The sequence below is a fragment of the Gadus macrocephalus genome, chromosome 21 (assembly GCF_031168955.1).
Source record: "Gadus macrocephalus chromosome 21, ASM3116895v1".
NCBI lineage: Eukaryota > Metazoa > Chordata > Actinopteri > Gadiformes > Gadidae > Gadus > Gadus macrocephalus.
The window spans coordinates 14180810-14203232 of record NC_082402.1 but is presented as its reverse complement, the minus strand read 5'-3'; the positions used below and the strand labels follow the sequence as shown (position 1 = coordinate 14203232).

The window sequence follows — 22423 nt, the reverse complement described above, 5'->3', positions numbered from 1 at the left end:
CCCAGGGATGAAGTGTTGGTAGTACAAGACCATTCCGAGGAAAGATCTCACCCTCTTCTGTGATGGTGTGCAGCCATCAGCTTTCATCAGATCTTCCCTACTGAAACCAGAGATAACTCTGACTTTCTCCTGGTCAACTGAGACGCCACTACTGTCCACCATATGGCCAAGAAATTTCACAGACTTCCTTAGAAAGTGACACTTCTTTTGAGCCAGCTTCAGATTGTTGGCCCTCAGCCGGGAGAAGACCTCCCCCAGACGACTCAGGGCCTCGCCTTCAGAGGGAGCAACGACTAACAGGTCATCCAGGTAACAAAGGAGGCTGGAGAAGTTCAGGTCCCCGAAGATGCTAAGCATCATCCGCATGAAGGACGCTGGACTGTTGCACAGGCCCTGGGGGAGCCTATTGTATTCATACAAGCCCAGAGGTGTCGTAAAGGCTGTGAATCTCCTGTCAGACTCATGGAGAGGGACGTTATAGAACCCTGATGTCAGATCCATGGTACTGAAAAAGGCATTTCCCCCAAGGGCGGCAAGGCAGTCACCCTGATGGGGCAGTGGGTGGGCGTCCTTGACGGTCTTTGCATTGAGCAAGCGAAAGTCAGTGCAGATTCTCAGGTCCCCGTTCTTCTTCCACACCATGACTAGTGGAGAGGCGTACTCATTCAGAGACTTGCTGATGATACCTTTCATCTCCATCTCAGACAGTACTTCTCTCAGGTGGTGGTAATGAGCAGGAGGGACTCTACGGTAGGGCAGTCGGAAGGGACGGTCGTCAGAAAGGTGGATACGGTGGACGAAGTCTTTTGCCTCCCCACAGTCTAGCTTGCCCTTGGAAAAGACATCCTGAAATTTTAACAACAGCTCAGCCAGCTCCTTTTTCCAATCAGCAGACACTTCACAGCCACCAATGTCTATGTCTGCTAACCCATGATCCTTCAGCTACCCTGCTGCACAGGATCAAGCATGGACTTCGAAGGAGTAGGAAAACCAGAAACATCAGACTGTGTCTCGCACAGACCTTGAGTGATGGGCAGGTCCTCAACAGCCAGACAGGGAGAGACGTCAGCCAGCTTGGCATTGCGGCGGAGTGTCACAGGGCTGTGTGTGGGGTTCAGGACCTTGACAGGAATCCAACGATCCCCCCACATGGGTGTCACGAGACGCCCCACCAGAATATTCTTTGGGGTTGACCGCGCCGAGGTGGGCTCCACGATCACAGTGCTCCCTGGGGACACAGGAGCGTTGCTCGGCAACTTCCCCCAGACCACATATTCCTGCTGAGGAAGGAGAGTGACGGCCTGCCTCAGCCTCACTGTGCCTATCTTACTCGGCAGCTCAGGGCCCGACCACCGTGAAACGCAGCTCAGGAGCTGGAGGAATTGCTCACACTCTGGGTCACTGCTACTGGAGGAGATGAGCTCCCAGTACCTCTCAGTGGACTTCATCTCCTGTATGATAGGTCTGATTACATTGCTCCCAATTATGAACTCATCTCTCTGTCCAGGAACAACGAATGTCGGCACAATGAACTTAAATCCATAGACATCAACATCCAGATCGTAGATACACTTTGGCCGTGTAGTGAGGCCACCACAACCAATCAGCACCACATTACCAGGCACAGGATGAGGACAAGGGAGAACACCGGCAGCTCTCAATTTGGATTCTGCCTCCTCATTAAGCGTGCATGACATGCTGCCCGAATCTAACATTCCTTTCAATATAGACTGGCCACCGACTGACACTGGAGCATAAAACAACTCACTAGCTCTGTCCACTCTCTGCGACCCCACCATTATGACCGTCTTGTCTTCAGAAAGCTGGCTGCAACTATTTACATAGACAGATTGCAAATCTCGTTCTCCAATGAGGGTTACTCCATCACTGCCCACGCTATCCCTCTCTCTACGTGGGCTGGCTAGTTTAAAGGTGCGCTGAAAGGACGGCTTGTCGACACAGCTGGAGATTGGGAGGCATTGGGGCATTCATGCCTGAAGTGACCCGGTCTGAAGCAGTTGAGACACAGCCTATGAAACCTGCAGTGCGCATTGGTTGTGTGATCCCCAGAGCTACATACTCTACACAGAGAACTCTGCTGATTCTGTGGCCGGGCGTTCTGACGAGGACCCCTCTGACCAGTGGCAAGAGAAGCAGTACACATAGAGAGGACTCTGTCAAACATAGCGACCACCTGCTGAGGACCAAGCTCAACACCAGAGGAACTGGCAGTGACGGGAACAGGGACAGTAGCTGGAGCAGGATAGAGGGGGGACACAGGAGGGGCCTGGGGCGGGTTCATTATCATGTGGGCTGACTGAGGCTGGCAATAGGCAGAGACAGGAGCGATAGAGACAGGATGAGGCAGTGATTGGTGTATCACCGAAGGGGCCTGATGTGGTTCACTATGCTGGGGACGATGAGAAGACACAGCCACAGGACTCTGGCTGCACACCGACACATTCACTGCATTTTGGGCATGAGCTGTATTTCTTCTCAGACTCGTCATGTGATCATCCAGTCTCTCCTGAACCTCCGCTGCGGTCCACAGTTCAGGGGACTTCAACTTAAACGACATGGCGAGACCGGGGTCAGAGCAGTGGGTAATGAACATCATGACCACCTCAGTACTAGGGTCCTCAACGCCCTTTCCACGCCTACGGAGGCACTCATCAGCGACATCAACAGCCTTGTTAAGGCGGATCCAGTAATCCATCATGTCCTCACCAGCCCTCGGTGCAGTGCTGTAAAAGTCTTTCATAGGGAGGCTTGAGAACGTAAGCTCACTGAAGTTGCGCTTTAGAATGTCAAATACAGCTGTCGGGAATTCACTAGAATCTAACTCAGGGTGGCTGCGAAGAGATACCTTCACCACGTCTCTCGCTTTACCAGTCAGTCTCGCCATAATCAAATCAACCACCTCAGTGCGCGTATTGCACTTCATCCTACCCAGATAACACTTCATCATGTCTTCCCATTCATGAATGGAGAATGTATCCGTGTGGTCACCCCTGAAGTATGGTGGAGCTCTAGGGTCTGACTGAACAATCACCTTCAGCTGTGATGGATCAGTAATGCCAAGGGATTGGTGGCCCGGGGACTGGGGCAGAGTACTACTGGGCTGGTGCATGGTGTTGAGGCTGGCTATAATGCTATCGCCTATCTGTTTGGCCAAATCCGCTACTAGGCCACCCAATGACTTTACGGTAACAACCTGGGTAGGCTGAGGGGCTATGGGTGCCATGGGTGTAGAGCTGGCGGCGGGACTTACTGGTAAACTAAACTCTGACTGGTCAACAGAGTACTCCTGATTACCAGGGGCTACCGGCCTACCCCTCCCAAACCCAAATGGAGTGACCCTCTGGCCCCTCCCCAACCCAAAAGTGACGTTACACCCAACAGGGCCCTGACCAGCCAAAATATCTGCACTGAAAGAATCCCCACTGGACATCTTACAAAACGAGATATTTGACCCTCTGACAAAAAAAATAAAATAAAATAAATCTAACAGAAAATAATAGTCTTGGTGACTAAAACAACTGCACAAAACACACAACAAAATAAAAATAAAATAAAAACCTCTACAATCAATACCCTTCCCCAATACACACAGTAAGAGAGACTAAACACGACAATACACTTCCAAAGAATAACCCCAATGTAAAACAGAAGACAGAAAAAATATATATATATAAAAAAAACATATATAATTATTTATTTCTTACGCACCCAACTATAGCAAAATAGCGCAGTATTTTCTTCCCCTTTAAGCACTCTTAACGACTACCGTGTACCTCACGCGCACTCAGCGCTTATAATACCAGGGGCAGGGGCAGGGCCGACAGCGGCGAGGAGACGATGGAGATAGGGCCGAGCAGCAGAGCAGGGCAGGCAGCGGCGGGCGCACCCCGACGACCAGGCAGGCGATGATGGTCGGCGATCCGACGGGTCAAACGGCACCAAGTGTGACCGGTTCGTTCTGCGTTGTGTTTCTTTCTATTTAATGAATGACGTGACCCACGATGTGTCTGGACTCGGGCACTCCGACGTTCATTTATTCGATCTGAATACACACATACACAAATAGCTTCCTTAGCCCTTGTGCCCTTACTCCAACTCTCTTCCCAAGGGTATCGCAACAAAGGGCCACTACATACAATATTACCACAGAAATGATTGAAATAAAAGGAATAAAAGACATACCTGAATACACACATACACAAATAGCTTCCTTAGCCCTTGTGCCCTTACTCCAACTCTACGAAACACACAGGGGGGGAAGGGGAACTAGCATGACTACACGAGGGTCAGTTATATGCTAGTACATCACACAAAACACAAAGTTCCCCATAACACAGAAATCTATCTAATAACTATGGATGATTATAAACCCCAGACTTCCAATTAAACAATATATAATCAAAATAACTAATATAAATAATGATAAATTATAAGATGGTCAAAGATTTGATTACAATATAAATGTACACATCTCTTCCCAAGGGTATCGCAACAAAGGGAAGAGGGCAGGGGGCGCGGGAAACTTATCGGGTTCTCTGGAATGTGGGCGGGAGTATAGAAGGAGGTGGAGCCAAATCAAAAAAATAAATAAAATAGAGCTTAAGGCGGCATGGAAAGCTAAACTTCAGGTAATACAGAAAAACAAAGGCAATTGTGTAATTATAATTTAAAGGATATAACACACCCTGTTACACAGGGTCAACAGAGGCTGAGACCAGACAGTGGACACCTGAGACGCTGATCAGAGTGCTGGCACGTGGACCAGCCTCGAACGCACGCTCTAACCACCACCACATCTCCGGCATTGTGTTTGACGAGTGTGAGGAACTACTCAGACGGAGGAATGGGAGGATTAGGTGGAGTCTTCTGTCAATCTCTTAGTGAGAACACCTGGCCTGTTCAGGGAATGTCAGAGTAGACGTTGAAGGAAGGGAGACAGAGAGGTAGAAGGGGAAGGTTGTCCATTTTACCATAGATTTGATTTTGACACCTCAATGGGCCGGAGAACAGAGGGGGAACTTATTGAGTGGGAGCAGGGCACCCAGTCTGACTGGAGATGAACCGGAGCATCCAGACTCCAGTCCAAATTCCTTCTCCGTAGAAGGAATACTTGTCGAAATACAGTTTGTCCTCCAGAGTTGGAGTACAAAAACCCCATCCAAGCCTAATCCCATTGTAAGATTTAGAAGCCAGATAACGATCCAACAATATGTTGATCCAGCTCCAGGCTGCTGACGAGAACATCTGCGGTTGTCTTAGGCCGGCGCCTGAGACAGAGTGAAGTCGTGCGTATCAACGTGAGGTATTTCTTGGGGTCCTTATAGTTGTCAGCGGGAATGGGGAGATGGGGTGGAGGGGGGCCAAGGGGTCCCGTAGAGTGTAAATCCGTCCATGGAAGCGTGGCTCACAGATTAAATAATAATTTCCCAGTGAGTTTCCTACTAACTCTTTTTTTTAAATACGGTTTGGATTCGCAGATGCTTATCGCAGTCCACACATCTTGTGCTGCCAAATGCTCAGTTAAATTAAAATTGAGATGTTGCATCGGCATTAATACAATCATCTCATGACACTCTGGTAAAACAAAATAAACAAAACTGCTTTCAAAATACTTGCTCACGAAAAGACCACTACAGTTTTCTTTTAGTTTCAATCATTCAATCTTGGTTTGTATCCATCATGTCAATATCCCATGAAAGGCCCATTCCTCTTCCTATGATTTATCATAGGAAGAGAAAGTTAATCATATGGTCTCCAGATGACAGCGTCAGTCCAAAACAATGCATGTCCAAATACAGACATGTCAAAGACAGTGGAGAGCCCCGGTGTGATGTCACGTGTAAACAAACAAACCATGATGTCACTTTATTGGGGAGTCAATGAACATGATCGTTTGAACTCACACACACACACACACACACACACACACACACACACACACACACACACACACACACACACACACACACACACACACACACACACACACACACACACACACACACACACACACACACACACACACACACACACACACACACACACACACTCTGATGAAGGGTGGTTTCTGATGATTGCCTCTGGTATGGTGATGTCCGGGCTAGGTATGTCTTGCAGAGTGGTAAAGGTTCAACACGTGGTTTATTTTTGCAATGGCTAATTAGTTTGTGGCTGAATTGTAGCCTCCTAGTGAATTCAGTATGTAAACTCAATTCGGTAAAAAAGTTAAATCAGCCCCCAATTGACCTGATGCACTGGATTCACATCCCCATGATTGTAATGGAAGCAATGTAATGTGTGGGCAGATTCAAAGAAGAACCAAAGATGAATTTTTTTTTGCCTGCTCCCCTGTAAACGCCCCCTTCAAATCAGTGGGTGACCGGTTAACCATCACAGCCAATGCAAGGTTAAGCTTGCCATAGCACTGGTTTAAGCTATACAGGGAGCCGTCTAATACAAACCAGTGTACATCTGGGGTTTGGGTTTGGTTCTCCTTAAAGAAAAGTAAGCATTCCTTCAACCTTCTGGGCCACAGGGAGGGGGTACACAGTGTTCTGTGTTGTGCTGTTGCCTGGAGGATCTCCGGTGTTTATCCATTGTTGCTCATCGTGAGGATGACAAGTGAACCCAGGCCAAGCCAGAGTGGGTCTGGTGAGCTGTACGAATACCCTGAGCTCTGCACAACAGAGCCTCCATGACGGCTGACAGGTGGTTCTCCGTCCAAGTACCTCATTTAGAGGATTACTTTATAAATGTCCTGGCATTTAACGTAATAGTATATTAAATTCATATTTATAATCCCCATATGAATAGGAACAGACTCTGTTTTTTTTAAACTGTGGGTCGCGAGCAGCAAGTGGGTGGCCGGACGGCAACATAAACAAACATTAAAAAACTTTCACTCATCAAAAGAGGTTGTTTTCTCTTTCCAAAAATATAAATGCATCGCTTCATGCTTTCAATTTAACTGTTATACTAAGATACTTTTTTTGAAGTCTCAAAAGGGGAAGAAGGTGTCCTAACTCACTTTATTAACTTAGTAATAATAATGTATAACATATTTTCTGCACAATATAATTGGCATGCAATGGGAGTCTGGTATAAATCAGTCCCTCTGCCCGTCTGATCTGGGTCCGTGTAACAAGCTTGATGGCTTTCCCTCTGGCTTAGCTCAGTCTTTAGTTATTAGATCATTGATATTCAAAACAAAAACAAGTCAATAAAAAGGAGAGCACAGCAACCATGACATGACTCCTTTATAGCTTCCAAAAACAGTTTCACAAACATATCAAGATTTTTACGGTAAAGAAAGAAAGCACTTTTCGGATATCATTTTTACAGAGTATAGCATATAAAGCAAATAACTGATGAACATTTGTTAAAAAAAGGAGCCTTTTTCAAATAATTATAATTATTGTCCCTGTTTTATGAAGCAACAAAACAAACAACAAAACACATTTAATTAAACACTGAAGATATACATTTATTTTCTCCATCTACAATTGTGATTCATAGAGCGGGAAACTGTGAATGACGAATGATTTGCTTCAAAATATTTGAATCAATGAAAAATACCTTATATCTTATGTAACAGAGTGATATTGTGATGGACAAAACAGAAACATTAACAACAAAGAAAGTAAAGTTGGACCAAAGAACGACATCGTGTTTCTACAAAGATTATCAGTAGTCATGTGTATGGAAATCTGTAGGACAGTCAAGTATGTTTGAGAAATAAAATAAAAAAGTATAATATTACTTCCCTTTGTGAAAAAAATACTAGCTACAATGGATGTGTATAATAGAGCAGAATGCACTTGCTAGCAAAAAAAAACACAAACCACAAAATACCAAAAATGGCGGTGCTAGGGACATACATTTGGCTAGCAGTGAACCTTTGGGCTCGCTCTAAAGCTGGCAGAAGACCCATCCACTGCTCTACTGCATCACATTGTATTATAAATGGAAATGTAAAAAAACGGCAGCAACCATCCAGGCACATATAAGGTAATGAAGAAAGAAGACACTTAAAATAAGATATTTACACAAATTGTGGCTTTGCACATGACCAGTTTTGACATTAAACCTCACAGTATTTAGATAGAGGGAAAATAATGAAAAACATTTGAGTGATTAGCAAACTACTTATCTATCTTATCTGTCATTTATTTCCCCGCTGGTTTCTTCTCTGAAAGCAGCCTGAACAGCGCCCCGCCCCAACTGACCACCAATGGGGATAATAGAGAACAACAGTGGATTCCAAGAAAAACTTTATGCGATCGGAAATACTTTTTAAATATCCTTTACCGACAAACATAACATTAACTTTATGGTCCGTTTAAATCCCAGGTAAGTCACTTAAAGTCTGGGAAGGATTGCATCAACAGATTGTGCTTGATATATAAGGCTCATTTTTACATAACAATGACACTGTATTGAGATAGTCTGTCGGGGGTTACGTTTAGCGCTGTTAAATGGCATGGGTGGCAACTATTGCATTATTCAATGAAGGAAGTAATTCAAATGTAAAATAAATTAATAATGTTGAACTGCATCCAATCTGATGACCCTCACTAAGAGCTGGTGACTAGGAAGGTCAAATCTGAAAGTTGCTCAAGAAATTCCTCTGTGAGGTGAAGCCTGGGTAAAGCTGAGGTTCAGGGTAAGGCTGAAGTATTCATGACAACCTCCAGTTGTGAGAAATCACTACAGGGGTTCCGAACCAGAGTTTCAGGGAGAATTGGTTGGAGAACATCAGAGAGATGAGGCCATGGGCTGTCCACGTCTGAGGTTTTTCCGTAGTGAATATGTTTATTCACCGCACAACTATGTTCCCACCACTTAAAGTTACAGAATATGTATGTTTCAAATATAATTCTTTGTATTCTCTAAATTGACACATATGAACATATTGGAAGTCGTGTTACATTGTCCCTAGTCTCTCAAATCAGATTTTAGATTAATGTTAAGTCTGATGGCAGAAAAGGTCATATCTGTGACTACGGGCGTGTCACTTTCTGTACTTTATATACTATATATATATACTTTATATTTGTATCGACCAATCATGTTGCTGCAATCTGAGTTTTCTTCAATAGAATATTTCGGTTATGAAACAGGAAAAAAGGTGTATCTTTGCCCCTTGATTTGGCCCAGGCTCTGTGCCTTCTCCCCCAGAAGTTCTGCTATAACACAATAGGACTGCCACTGATCTGAGATTATGTTGTCCGTATTCACTACAACTAAAGATAGATGCTTGCCGAAATAATACATATTTGAAGCAGGGCCAGGTCCAAATACAACTTTATATGCCTAATGTTTAGTTTTGGTATTTTTTCTTGGATTCAGGTGAACTCAGTAAGTCAAAACGTAAGACATTTTGATTGTCACACCGCAAAAAACTACCAGGGCCGGAGTCTGAACTGTAGGGGAAAAATATAAAAACATGGCAAATATCAAATATATCAAAATTGCTTGCTGGCTGTGTCAGCCAATGGGAAGCAAGAGGTGCTTGACATTCCAGAACTTTCATGAATATGCCGCCAACAAAACGGTTGATGAAAAAAACAAAACAATTTGAGCTGCACATTCTGAGACTGTTTTGCGGAACCTCAGGATTGGTACACAGGATTAAACAAGGTCAGAGAATGAGAGAGAGAGAGAGAGAGAGAGAGAGAGAGAGAGAGAGAGAGAGGGAGAGGGAGAGGGAGAGAGAGAGAGAGAGAGAGAGAGAGGGAGAGGGAGAGGGAGAGGGAGAGAGTCTTGCAAAAGCTTCAGAACTTGGTGCTGTTGCTGAAGCTGTCAGACAGGATGATGTTCTTGTAGAAGTTGTCTGAGCGAGTAGAGCAGTAACCTTTGACCTTGTCTATCATCTGGCTGACGGGCAGGATGGAGTTGGAGGAGGACGAGGGGGATGTCTCCGGCTCGGAGGATGAGGAGCAGGAGGACGCACACTTGGGGCTAGCCTGGTTGTAGAAACCTTTACCTGGTAGTCCGCAAGAGAGGAGACAGGAGAGACAGAGAGAGAAGGAGAGAAGCGGAGAGAGAGAGAGAGAGAGAGAGAGAGAGAGAGAGAGAGAGGGAGAGGGAGAGGGAGAGGGAGAGGGAGAGAGAGAGACGCGTTATACTCTACAACTTGCAATATAAAAACATGGCAACTTTTAAATGACAAGCTGAAAAATCACCTCATGCAGAAATACCAACACACAAAAAACATCTCACTTTAGATTTTGTGCCGACGTGTGCAATCCGCCTTCGGTACCAAATCAGGTACAAGGCTCCTTTGTGTGACTTTGTGCGTGACTTTGCATGGATGCATAAGGGTTGTCTTGTTTCTTTCAATCGAAAAAACAACAACAAAACAATGAGGTGAGACCTTCTAATGGTGTGTTTGGATCTTCTTGAACGAAAATCTGAAAGTGCTTCTTTGTACAAGATATTATAGTAGTGGTAGCTTAGCATGCAGCCTCGTCAGAAACATAAAACAGCAACTCCCACAATCCTCTTCTTTCTGGGAACTCTACACTTCAAAAATAACACATTTCCTGGTGTTCATGTTAGGAAAATAGTCTTTACTTTAACGGAATGCATCAACAATATTTTCAGGACTTCAGCCCAAGAAAAATACTGTTTTGTGCCACCAGATATTCCATAGCAAGTGTGATTTATAGTATTTTGTACAGTTTGGACCGCACCATTTCTAATGAATACAGCGACTTGGGTTTTAGCATGCTATGATAATGTTGGATTTATTTTCGGGCAAATATTATGGCTTCTACCTTTTTATGTTTCCTTGTTTTTCTGGAACGTTTCATTGTTTTGCAGAATTTTCTAAGCTTTGGTCATTTTTTTCAAATAAATGAAAAACACTTTCAAAGATCTGTTGTGGATTTCGTCCACATAGTACTACTACCTGAATAATAATAATAATAATACAACGTGCCAAACAATTTTTTACTAGCTCCTTACTGTAATGGTGTCATTGGGGTAGAGGTTATTGAAGCCGGAATGTATAATCAAGATTAGAGAAATGGTTTCCTTTTATAGACATCCTGTCCCTACACCTTCTCTGACTTCACCTTCTGACCTCTGACCCTTGACCCCTGATGTGGAGAATGAACGGAGGTCTCATCCCACAGAATTCCACGGTAACATGACCACTTTTCTGAAATGAAAAACTGGGATAGTTGTAGTTTGGTGGTCCAAATTTTATCAAAATATCTGATGTTTTTTCTGAAATGAAAAAAATAGAACATATTTAAGTTTTTACTTATCATGGTAAATATAGTCATGTAGCCAAATATTGGCACAATGGATAGCTATGAGGTACTTCAAGCTTTGGTTAACAAGCCAAAAACAAGCCAAAATCGAGTACTTTCTATTTTCATTGATAGCCTGTTGCTTGGGATTGATCACAGCTGCTTATGGCATAAAGTCAATGGATAGTGAGCGGACACGTAGTGAGGCCGCGTCAAAGCCTGTGACTTAGACACACAAGACCTATTACCGATCGTCTCGACATGAAAATTCCTCAACAGATGAGAACCTCAAATCAATTCATATATTTAGTAATCCTATTTTTACAGGGACAGTTGGTGTGGTACCCTCTTTCCACAGGCACTAGCCTCGCCATGCCTGGGCCAAGCCAAACCCAGACAATACGGGCCAGGCCAAAAACAAAGATGAATTGCAAAAAGAAGTCGTGTTTGGATTTAATTTTCCACATGATCCAAAGATCAAGTTTGTTCAAAAATGCGCATTCCAGATTCGCTAAGACAACGGTGAGGCTGTTCCAATTATTGCGTGCTTGGCTGCCAAGGGATTGCAGCTCAAGATGTTTTCCCCTCAGCTCGACAACGGGAGAGGCTAGACGCTACACGCTAGGTGCATGACGCTAGATGTTAGCGCTAGCATTAGAATGTGAGTTTCGCCCTTATCGCCCAATAATAATGATAATATTGATTGATATTTTGGTTGATATTATTTTGTTGTTCCGTTTTAAGGGTTTCTGACCAATGTTAACTAGTATTGGTTGCCAATAGAAACCAATACTAGCTTTGATTCAACAAGGTATTCCATAATATCACATTGTGTAAATAAGTAATAGCAATAATTAAATGTTTTAATTGTATTGTTGTAGCATAAAATAAATAAATATATTTTTTGTCTGTACAGTACAGGATTGTAGATTTATTATTTCTAGGAATTCAGTAGCTGCAAGTAAGGTAAGCATTAAGATAACAACATTTATAAAAGACAAAATGAAAAGCAGACATGTTTTACATTATAATGCAAAAAGGCCTTATATTGCATATATATAGGTGGGAAGAAGGGATCCATATCCCTTCAATATTGAGTAACCAATTTGTCACGTGCTGTCATGCTGTAATGCATGACAGCCGTATTAACTTCTGCACATGCATCTAGCAGCTAGATAGTACAGTTTTAGCATTAACTGGCAGTCAATGCTGTAATATTACCTTTACTTTTCCCCAAATAAACTCTGCAACCTCTACCAGCCGAAACCATAATTTAAAAGCAAACCAAAACTTAATTTGATGTAAAAAGAAAATGAAAGGTAACGTGAGGATTGATTTTCAGTTATACAAACATATATTTAAATATAAATACAGGTTGTGGTTCCAAAATAAATGTACAGTTTGTAGTAGCCTATACCCACTAGAGCAGAGGTCTTCAACAGGGGGTCCGCGGAGGTACTGCAGGGGGGTCGCGAAAGTTTTGGTTGATTAGAATTTTTTTTTATATTCCCATGCTGCAATTTTTTCCACATATCGAAATGTTTTGAATACACATTAACATGAATCCAAACCACTAGCCATGTTTACATTGACACTTCTGATCCGATTTCTAATCAGAATAGATCTATTCGAATCATGCGATCCGAATGTACTGTATATATGGCATTTACAAAAGTGGTAAGAGTACGTTCGTATGTCTCTCGCGCACAGCTGACACATCTGGACCGGCGGCGACATTTTTATGTATTTGATTTTAATGAAAGCCCAGCAGGAGAGAGCTTTTCTCTGCCTGCTCCTTCAATTAAGGACAGCACAACGTCAGTTTCTCGTCCGGTCTTTATGTCTACCCCCTCCTCCGCCGCAAACAATACCTATTTGGATGAGAGTGCGCAGCCAAGACTGTTGGGAGAGAGAGAGTGCTGTTATGTAAGGGATAATGTACAGAACGCCGGTTATTATTGGGAAAATAAGCGATCAGCAGAGAAATAGTCCGCCAATGACGTTGAGGTCGCTGAGCAACCTGACATGCTGGGGTTGATAAGTTACCGGACTACTTGCAGAGTGCTATGAAAGACGTGAATCAGGCAAAAAAATTACACTAACAAGCATCACAAATTTTAGTTTACACATTTATGTTTTAAAAATGTCAATTTGAATAGCTTTTATGCCTGATTACATGCAATTGACAGACATTGTTGATCTTGGCAGGTATCCGTTTATTATGTTAGGAATGGCAGTGGCATGGCCACCCTTCTCACTGTACCTTGCACAGGTTTAAAATAAAAACATGAATATATGAACCTGTGAATTATTTGAATATCTTAGTATTGAATGCAAAATAACAAGGTACATTTATACATGGCATGATAGGACCAGTTTAATATAAAACACAATTTTATACAATATATAAGTAGGGGGTCCCCACTCCATCTCTCCATCAGTTTGGGTGTCCTCGGCCTGGAAAACGTTGAAGACCCCTGCACTAGAGAGTATAGCCAACTCTCTGGTGGGTAGAGAGTTGATTCATTTTATCTATGCCTGTTTTTTCTTTATGCTTCATACGTCAGTTATGAAGGGTTCAAGGGTTAAAGGGTAATAGTAAACAATAGCATAAAATACAGTTTTTACCTAATAGCCAATGGCTATAATGTAGTTTTCTGTGATTAAGATGGCAGGAAATAAAGTTTTCTTTCTTTTTTATACGCAATAACTCTCAAAAAATTGCCATGTGATGCAATAAAATACGCCAATCGATTGACAATTTAAGCAATAAATTGTATCCATCTCCGTCTCTCAATTCATCAGCCTACAGTACAAATTGTATTGCTTTGAGATTATTATTTCTCAAGCCATTGGTCAGAGGTACTATTTTATAGCCTAAAGATTACTATTCAAAGGTTTTGTTATTTCCTCAAGGATTATTTAGTCTGTTATCTTGGTGAAATGTTTATTGTCCCACTATTTCATCCAAGTACCTTTTAATAGTTTGCTCTTTATTGTAAAATGGGGTATCTATACACTCAGGCTCGATGCTGTAAAAAGTTGAGCCAAATCAATAGTATCCGTCTGCAGGGTCTTGAGGCCAGCCCTGGGCCTTGGGTGTTTGCAGACCCCCTCGCTAATGATCAAACTAAAATTGTGCACATCGTCCAAAACCAAGGAACAAATGATCAAACTCCCTCCCCTGATATGACCTGAGGACACATTCATACTCCTCCCAGTAACTTAAGCTTTACTACTGTATCTTAAGTAACTTAAGTTATTGGTTGAATGTTTCGGAAACAATCTATAAAACATTCTAAAATGTTATTTTAGTCTTTTTGTTCAAGATTTATCTAGGTACACCTTGTACTTTAGATAAAATGATTGAATGATTCCTTTTGGTAAGTTAGGCAGGGAAACCTTCCAAATCTTTGGAGAAAACATGACCACTCAATTGAAATGCACTCTCAACCCTACCTGTAGGGAAAATTCAATGTTCTTGGTAACTAAAAGGTACTCTCTTCTGCGGCCCTCTCACCTGGGAAACAGGTCACCTTTGAGCTCGTCCAGGAAATTACAACTCTGAAAGCACAACATCAAAACAATTTCTTTGTTTTGATACTATCATTTGTATATTAAAGTGATTAAAAGTGATTATTTTTTTTTTCATAAGGAACATTTTATTGTACTAGTCTCGTGACTTAGTGCTGTTTCTGAGGAAACAATGTGTTCATAATCGTAACACGACAATGAAACCCATTGATTAAAGCACGATGGGAACACCAGACCCATTTAAACCCCTTTCCAGGTGACACATGGAAAAATACATTAAAGACAGACAGCTCTTTACCAAAGCGGCCTATAAAATTGAGAATTGAATGAGGAGCAAATAAGTTCTTTCTGGCGGGCCAAGGAAAAGATGCAACTTTTTTTTAAGGCCCTATGTACCACGTGTCATTTGGAGGACAGGTGACATTGGCATGGCGACGTTAATGTTCACTGTAAACCAATTAACTTCCAGGCATTACGTTTAAAGCATCAATCATGTCCACTGCTTTTTCTATCGATTACAATCCGAATCAAGATGTGGATTACAACCATAGAAGTGTCTGGATTTAGATCAAGTCTCACTCTGCTTGAAGATGGTCAGATAGTAGTCAGCTTGTTTACAACACAGTGGTGCTCACCAATTGTGTTAATTCCAATAGGCACACAGTTGTTATCGTTTTGATTCAAGTCAAATTTCAAACAAGACATTAGGGCTGTTATGTTGTGTTTAAGGACGATTAAATAAAAGTCACAGGTTAAGGATGAACTATTCAGCCATTCTTAGCTTATGTGCGTCTGGTGGGGGGTGGTGCTGTGCTGGGCAACCCAGAGTCGCCTGGGCGGGCGGAGCCAGTAGTTATTATAAAACCAATGAGAGTAAATGGGACTCCTCCCACCCAGAGTACCCCAGGTTGGCAGCATAGTGGTATGTGACATCACAGCAACCAGCCAATCACATCACTCAGATCATAACTTGCTTTCCCAAACAGTTGTTTGCCGCCCATGTCAACAAAGTTGGAAATCCGACTACTTTTAAACCACTTTTCGAAGTGACTTGCACAGTTAAGTTGAATTGTTGATCATACGATTGGCTGAGACCATACGTGTTTGGGGAAACAGGGCCAGATCAAATGGCGTCGGAAGCAAGAAGTCAATCGGCCAATCAGCTTTACCTCTTGTGGACCTCCGCTCCTGCTATTGGATGGAAGAGCTCTCTACACACCAAACAGAGGTAGATACATAGAGAAACCGTGAGATAGAAGGTAGAGAGGCTGAGTTGTATATACGAAAGGAATGCGCATCAACACTTTACATCTGCACCCTGTTCATGCAGCATGTTTTAACGATATGTGTGTGAGTGTGGTTGTGTGTGCATGCATGTGTTTCTTGTTCTGTTGTTGACGGGGTACAGGGTCTGTGTGTGTGTGTGTGTGTGTGTGTGTGTGTTTTATACCTGTGTTATTGTGTCTCTTGTTAAAGGGCTAAGGGTGTGTGTTGTGTTTGTATGTCTGTGTGTGCGTGTTATACGTGTGTTGCTGTGTCATTTGTTGAAGTGTTATTTGTGTGTGTCTGTCTGTGTATGGTGTTTGTGTGTTATACCTGTGTTGCTGTGTCATTTGTTAAAGTGTTATTTGTGTGTGTCTGTCTGTGTTAGGTGTTTGTGTGCTATACCTGTGCTGCGTGTCTCTTTTTAAGGGTTAAGAGTGTGTGTGTGTGTGTGTGTGTGTGTGTGTGTGTGTGTGTGTGTGTGTGTGTGTCTCTGTGTGTGTTTGTGTGTGTGTGTGTGTGTGTGTGTGTACCTGTGTTGCTGTGTCTCTTGTTGAAGGGGTAGAGGGTTGCCTTGGCCTTGGAGGTCCAGGTGGCAGTGGTGGAGCTGAAGGAGCTGGAGGACAGAGACTTCCCCAGGTTCTCCGAGCTCACTTTCTTTGTGTTGTTAGTGGGCGTCTTACTCCAGTCTGGAGGAGCACATACACACACAAAGGCAGAGACACACACACACACGCACGCACACACACACACACAGAAATACACACACACACAGGCATAGAAACACATAAATATAAACACACACAATCATATTAATGGTAACAGTTACAGTTACACCATTTATATATTATATTTATTTAGAAAATACATACAGTGGAATTTAGAGTATAATGTATGCTGACTGTATGCGGAAGTTCAAACACAGTGTCCTACTGGTAGACACTGGGAGCTATCCAGTACAACCACAGCCTCCTACGGAGGTCCCCAGGATCTGCCCCAGTCCAGGTGCTTTGGTAAAGAGACTCGAGCCTGATAAAGTACATTTGATTCCACTGTGATTATTCAAGATGGTAAATAACCCGAGGCAGCCTGGGATTTGAACTTCTGACCTTCCTGTTGAGAGATCTTTCAGAGGCCCTGCAGGAGGTAAGTGTGTGTGCGCGGGTGTGCGTGTGTGTGTTCTTCCCACACTAAAGCAAGCTCAGAGAGGGTCTCCTGTTCTCCTCCCACCTCCTCCCTCCATCCTTTACCGTCTATCCTTTCTTCTACCCATCGGCTGCTATCCCACTCTCAAACTTAATCCTTCATTCCTTTCATTTTTCTCCTTCTTTCTTTATTTTACCCTTCGTTCTTTATTTTATCCTAATCGCTTTCAGTTTCCTCTCCCCTTTCTTCCTTTCTTCCTTTCTTTCCCTCTATCCTCCTTTCCATCCTTTCCTATCTCCTTCCTACCTTCCTTCCCTCCAAACTTATGTTACGCACTCCTCCCTGCTTCCTTCCAGTAGTCATCCTGCCTACTTTCGAACAGTTTAAAATAGTACAAATATTTAATAATAATCTAAATGTTTCTCCCTGGCTCCCTACAATGGGTAAAGCCTGTTCCTGCCCGCAGCCCGGCTCAGTGTGTGTGGATTACCCATCATTCCTCATTCCTATCTCTAATAACATATTTATCTGGCTGAAGGTTAACCTCCAGGTTCAGTATTGTTACAGTATTGTATCGGGCCCGGTTCTTTATATCTCCATATTCCTTTGTCTTATCCGCCTGACAGTAAAGAGAAACGTGTACCTTTGATGAGAGAGGTAGGGAACGACACGTAGCATAGTGCCAACGGTGGGAATCAAACCTTGGTTGCTAGGCGTATTGGCGTAACAGGGTTAGCGTGCTAGTGGGTTGATCCAACAATCCAATTCTCTTTTGGACAGCGTTCATCTTGAATCCTGGTGATGTCTTGAAAAACAGTTCAGAGCAGCAGACGAGCTTCAGGAGCATTCGGAGGGATCGGCGTGGGGTGGGCTGGGTTCTTATGAATTGGCCGCGGTACAACTCATATGCTGGCTAATCAGACCCGGACAAGCAGCTAACCGCAGTCTTTCATTAGTTGCAGAGCTAGCAAGAATGCTTTGGTCTTACTTTTTAATAAATGTTTGGTATTTTATTTGCGTGTTATGTGTGTTGTTATGTGTTTGTTCCTGTTGTTTCACATTCCGATGGGAGGAACTGATGGTGAGAAACGCTTGTGAAAGAACAGTTCACCTGCAATGTCAGACGGACAAACAGACAGATGGACGAACAGACAGATAGACAGACAGATTACCTGAGTTGTCTGCCAGTCTGAGTTTGCCACAGCAGAGGTATCTTCTCCATTGCTTCTGGACGTTTTCTTTGAGTGCGCAGTGGAACACAAAGATGAACAGACCTGAAAGAGAGAGACAGCAGAGACACGGTAGAATTGAGAAAGATGGAAGAGGTACGAGGAAAAGAGTGCGAGAGAAGGAGATGGAAGAGCGTGGGGGGTGACATAACGAGAAAGAATTAAATCCAAGAAGAAAGTAACTCAATTATCTTTAACACTACAAAGATAGATAGATAGATAATAACTTGAAATTATTTTGTCAGCCCAGAAGCAGTGGAAAACACAGGATAAAATACAATACAATGAAAATACAAAGTACTAATGATAACCAAAATAGACTTAAGTAACTGCTAAAGTAAATGCTAAAGTAAAGACAAACAGATAAAACAGGGCAAACAAAACAGACGGTATAAACAATATAAATAATAGATTATAAAGTGTTAAGTATAAATTACAAAGTAGCTATAAGTGAATAAATACAAATGTAAACAACACAAACTGCCTGTCAAGTTAGTCAGCTTGCAAACTAATTAAGATAATTTGTTAAATGAACAAGTAACTAATTATCTCCATGTCCCTGCGCTCCAAAGCCAGCCAGCAGCAGCTGCTGTTACCTTGTAGAGAGTTGAAGATGGCGAAAAGGTACATGAAGGCCACGTTGACGGGGCCCCAGGCGAACAGCGCGAAGCCCCAGGTCATACCAAGCAGGAAGGTCAGGCTGATGACGCTCCGCAGGTTACGCAGAACCTGGGACAACACCACCAAGAAGACAAGGGAGGAACACACACACACACACACACCTTCACTGAACGCTCACTTCAAAATGTCTGCGCTGCTTCAAGGCAAGTCCCCCATGATGGCCCTCGCCTCACTGATAGCCCTGAGCTAATGCTGAGCCCAGATAATCACAACAGCTGTTCAATTGGATTCCAATGGGCAAGCACTCAGGAAATGCGTGTGCGATGCTATCTGTGGTGTGTTGTGAGCCCGGATGGTGCAGGAGACGTGGTAAATAACCAGGTGTGTGTTGGGAACCAGGTGATGGTGTGTTGTGAACCAGGTGACGGTGTGTTGGGAACCAGGTGACGGTGCGTTGTGAACCAGGTGACCGTGTGTTGGGAACCAGGTGACGGTGTGTTGTGAACCAGGTGACGTGCGCTGTGAACCAGGTGACAGTGTGTTTTGAACCAGGGGATGGTGTGTTGTGAACCAGGTGACGGTGCCGCCTACCTCCTCCCTCAGCGTGCGGTTGCTGCGCTTGCCGTTGCGGCCGCAGATCTGCTGCATGACGACCACAAACATGGCCACGTTCATCAGGAACACCAGGCAGAAGTAGCCCACGCACGTGATGTAGAACACCACCGGGCTCTGGATCCAGCAGCTACACACACACACACACGGACGAAAACGTCAAATACACACACACAAACACACACATACACACACACACACACACACACACATCAGACACACACACACACAAACACATACGTCAGACACACACACACACACACATCAGACAGACACACACACAGAGAGCAGACACAAGCAGAAGTATACAACCGCATAAAAGCCGATGCACGCACACACATCAAATATACACCCATTCATATACACACAGAAGACAGCGCACACATTCATCAATACAGTGGAACAAACACACATATCCAAACGAAGGCAAACGTGAACATTTCCATTAACAAACTTGTAACAATGATTACATATCGTTAGCCTCATAGCATAATTGCCTAATTCATGTTTTAAGATTCATAATTTGATATCATAATTTGGGCAAAATACAACAGAATATGTTATCAATACAGTGTTCAGCTGATGACGTACAACTCTGAGGACCCCTGCGTCTCCTCTCCTGGACTTCCTCTGCCGTACTCCTGCCTGCCGTACGACTTCCTGTCCACTGCCACCACCACGCTCACCAGCACCGCCGGAAGACCTGGGGCCCGCCCGCCCACACACACACACACACACACACACACACACACACACACACACACACACACACACACACACACACACACACACACACACACACACACACACACACACACACACACACACACACACAGTCTCAGTATAACCTTCCCAACAGGTCCACCATCTGAGGCCGAGGCCTCCACTGCAGTGCACCACCCACTTTGGTTTGCTTTTCTTTTGTGCAGTGTGCGCTAAACTAGCTTTCATACAACGGATCTACATCAAACAGACTTCCCTCCCAATAAATAGAGATTTCTTTCTCATATGTCTTCGATCTATTAGTCACGCGGTGTTGTGGTTCCTTGTTTGCGTTCTAGATGATTATTTCTATCCTGAACAGAAGCTGACACTGTGATGAATCTGTTGGTGATTCTGAACACTCACCCCATCCCACGAGGCAGAACTTGAGGATGTATCGGCGTATGTACGTGTTGAACACCTTCACCAGAGCGATGTACATGTGGATGGACTCCAGGCCCATCCAGGTGAAGGTGGTCAGCAGGAAGTAGTGCAGGAACACGGCCACCGAGACGCACAGCCAATCGGCGTCCATGCTGGCGAGCCAGCCGTCCAATAGGAACACCATGTTGAGGAACAACAGGGAAGTGCTGAGGTTCATCAGGATCTTGGAAGGGTAGTCGCGACGCAGCTTCCTAGAGGGGAGAGAGAGTGAGAGAGAGAGAGAGAGAGAGGGAGGAAGAGAGAGAGAGAGAGAGAGAGACACAGACACAGACAGAGACAGAGAGAGAGAGAGAGAGAGAGAGAGAGAGAGACAGAGACAGAGACAGAGACAGAGACAGAGACAGAGACAGAGAGACAGAGACAAAGACAGCCAGAGACAGAGAGAGACAGAGAGGGAGGAAGGAAGGAGAAACTTTCAGAATTCCAATACTCAAGAACAATGTTCTGTCCGCTTTTACTGGCATAGAGCTATGGCGCATGATCTAGCGTAGCTCTTCTGGCTGGGTGGTGTGAGTGGAGTGGTTCTGGGAGTGTCGATAGTAAGATATTTTTAAAGAAAGGGAGAGGTTCGGGCTGGCAAGCATTTTTTATTGGTATTTATTAACGTATCAGTTCTACGATTTTATTTTATGATGACATTATCGATATTACTGTTGACGTTGTGTAAAACGTAAAAAAAACAGAACAATTACAATTATTTGCAAATCATTGTATTCTTTTTTTTATCTACGCTTTACACAACGTCTCAACTGCATTGATGATTTGCAAATCATTGTATTCTGTTATTTACGTTTTACACAACATCCCAACTTTATTGAAATTGGGGTTGTATGCAACATGTCATTGATGAGTAGGTAGGGTTAGGGCATCTTGCTAAGGAGGCCTACGGGTAAACAGCAGACATCGGGATTTGAACCCAAACCCTTTTGGCTGCCCCTCTCATTACATTTCTTCCAGGTTGGTCTCATTAGGGATTTAACTCCTCCTACACAGGCGGAACCTTGTTTCCCCCCAAGGGGATTGATAAAGTTGTGTCCGTCTATTATGAATGGATTCTCACTCGAAGGCGAGGTAGGTGAGCAGGGTGGCCGCTGAGAAGATGGCCGACACGCCGCAGCCGATGTAGGTGATGAAGGTCAGGATCTTGGTGTTCCTCTGGTCGATCTGGGGTGCGGCTCCGGAGATGTCCTGTCCCCGAGAACAGAGGGGAGAGAGAGAGACCACAGGGAGAAGGGACGAGAGGAACCCAGAAAGAAAGAGAGTCATGGAAAGATAATAATGGATGTTGATTGACTGACTGATTGATGACTGTAGGATTTATTGGCGGACGTTGGTTGGTGCACAGATTGAGAGAAGCTTATAGTCCCATCTTCAACCATGGCTGGCTGTACTGTCTTGCATTGTCTAGGTTCTATAGTTTGATTTGAACATAATTGAAAAATAATTAACTTGTATCTGGATATTGGTGATTCCAGCCCCATTGCTACGGGCAACGGAATAATTAAAAGGATATGTACAATTTGGATGCTCTCA

At 43.6% G+C, this 22423-nt stretch overlaps 1 protein-coding gene and 1 long non-coding RNA gene across 8 annotated transcripts in view; one reads left to right on the top strand and one right to left on the bottom strand.

Annotated features, from left to right (window-relative positions):
- Window positions 1–7259: 7259 nt before the first annotated feature.
- The window catches only part of adgrg6 (adhesion G protein-coupled receptor G6), a 38998-nt gene continuing 23834 nt past the window's right edge, over window positions 7260–22423 (bottom strand). For 5 of the 7 annotated variants that reach the window (XM_060042537.1, XM_060042538.1, XM_060042540.1 and 2 more), the window contains 8 exons: window positions 21951–22078; window positions 20813–21081; window positions 20276–20387; window positions 19664–19814; window positions 19048–19180; window positions 18395–18496; window positions 16610–16765; window positions 7260–10006 (listed from right to left, as the gene is read on the bottom strand). In XM_060042537.1, coding sequence (XP_059898520.1) covers window positions 9795–10006; window positions 16610–16765; window positions 18395–18496; window positions 19048–19180; window positions 19664–19814; window positions 20276–20387; window positions 20813–21081; window positions 21951–22078 — 1263 coding nt within the window. In that variant the 3' untranslated portion in view covers window positions 7260–9794. Of the gene's footprint in view, window positions 10007–14799; window positions 14844–15982; window positions 16025–16609; window positions 16766–18394; window positions 18497–19047; window positions 19181–19663; window positions 19815–20275; window positions 20388–20812; window positions 21082–21950; window positions 22079–22423 lie in introns of all 7 variants that reach the window. The other 2 variants (XR_009523829.1, XM_060042541.1) reach the window with 2 other exon arrangements.
- LOC132450441 (uncharacterized) lies at window positions 9898–10356 on the top strand. Its single transcript, XR_009523837.1, has 2 exons — window positions 9898–10012; window positions 10248–10356. It is a non-coding gene; the product is annotated as an uncharacterized LOC132450441 (long non-coding RNA).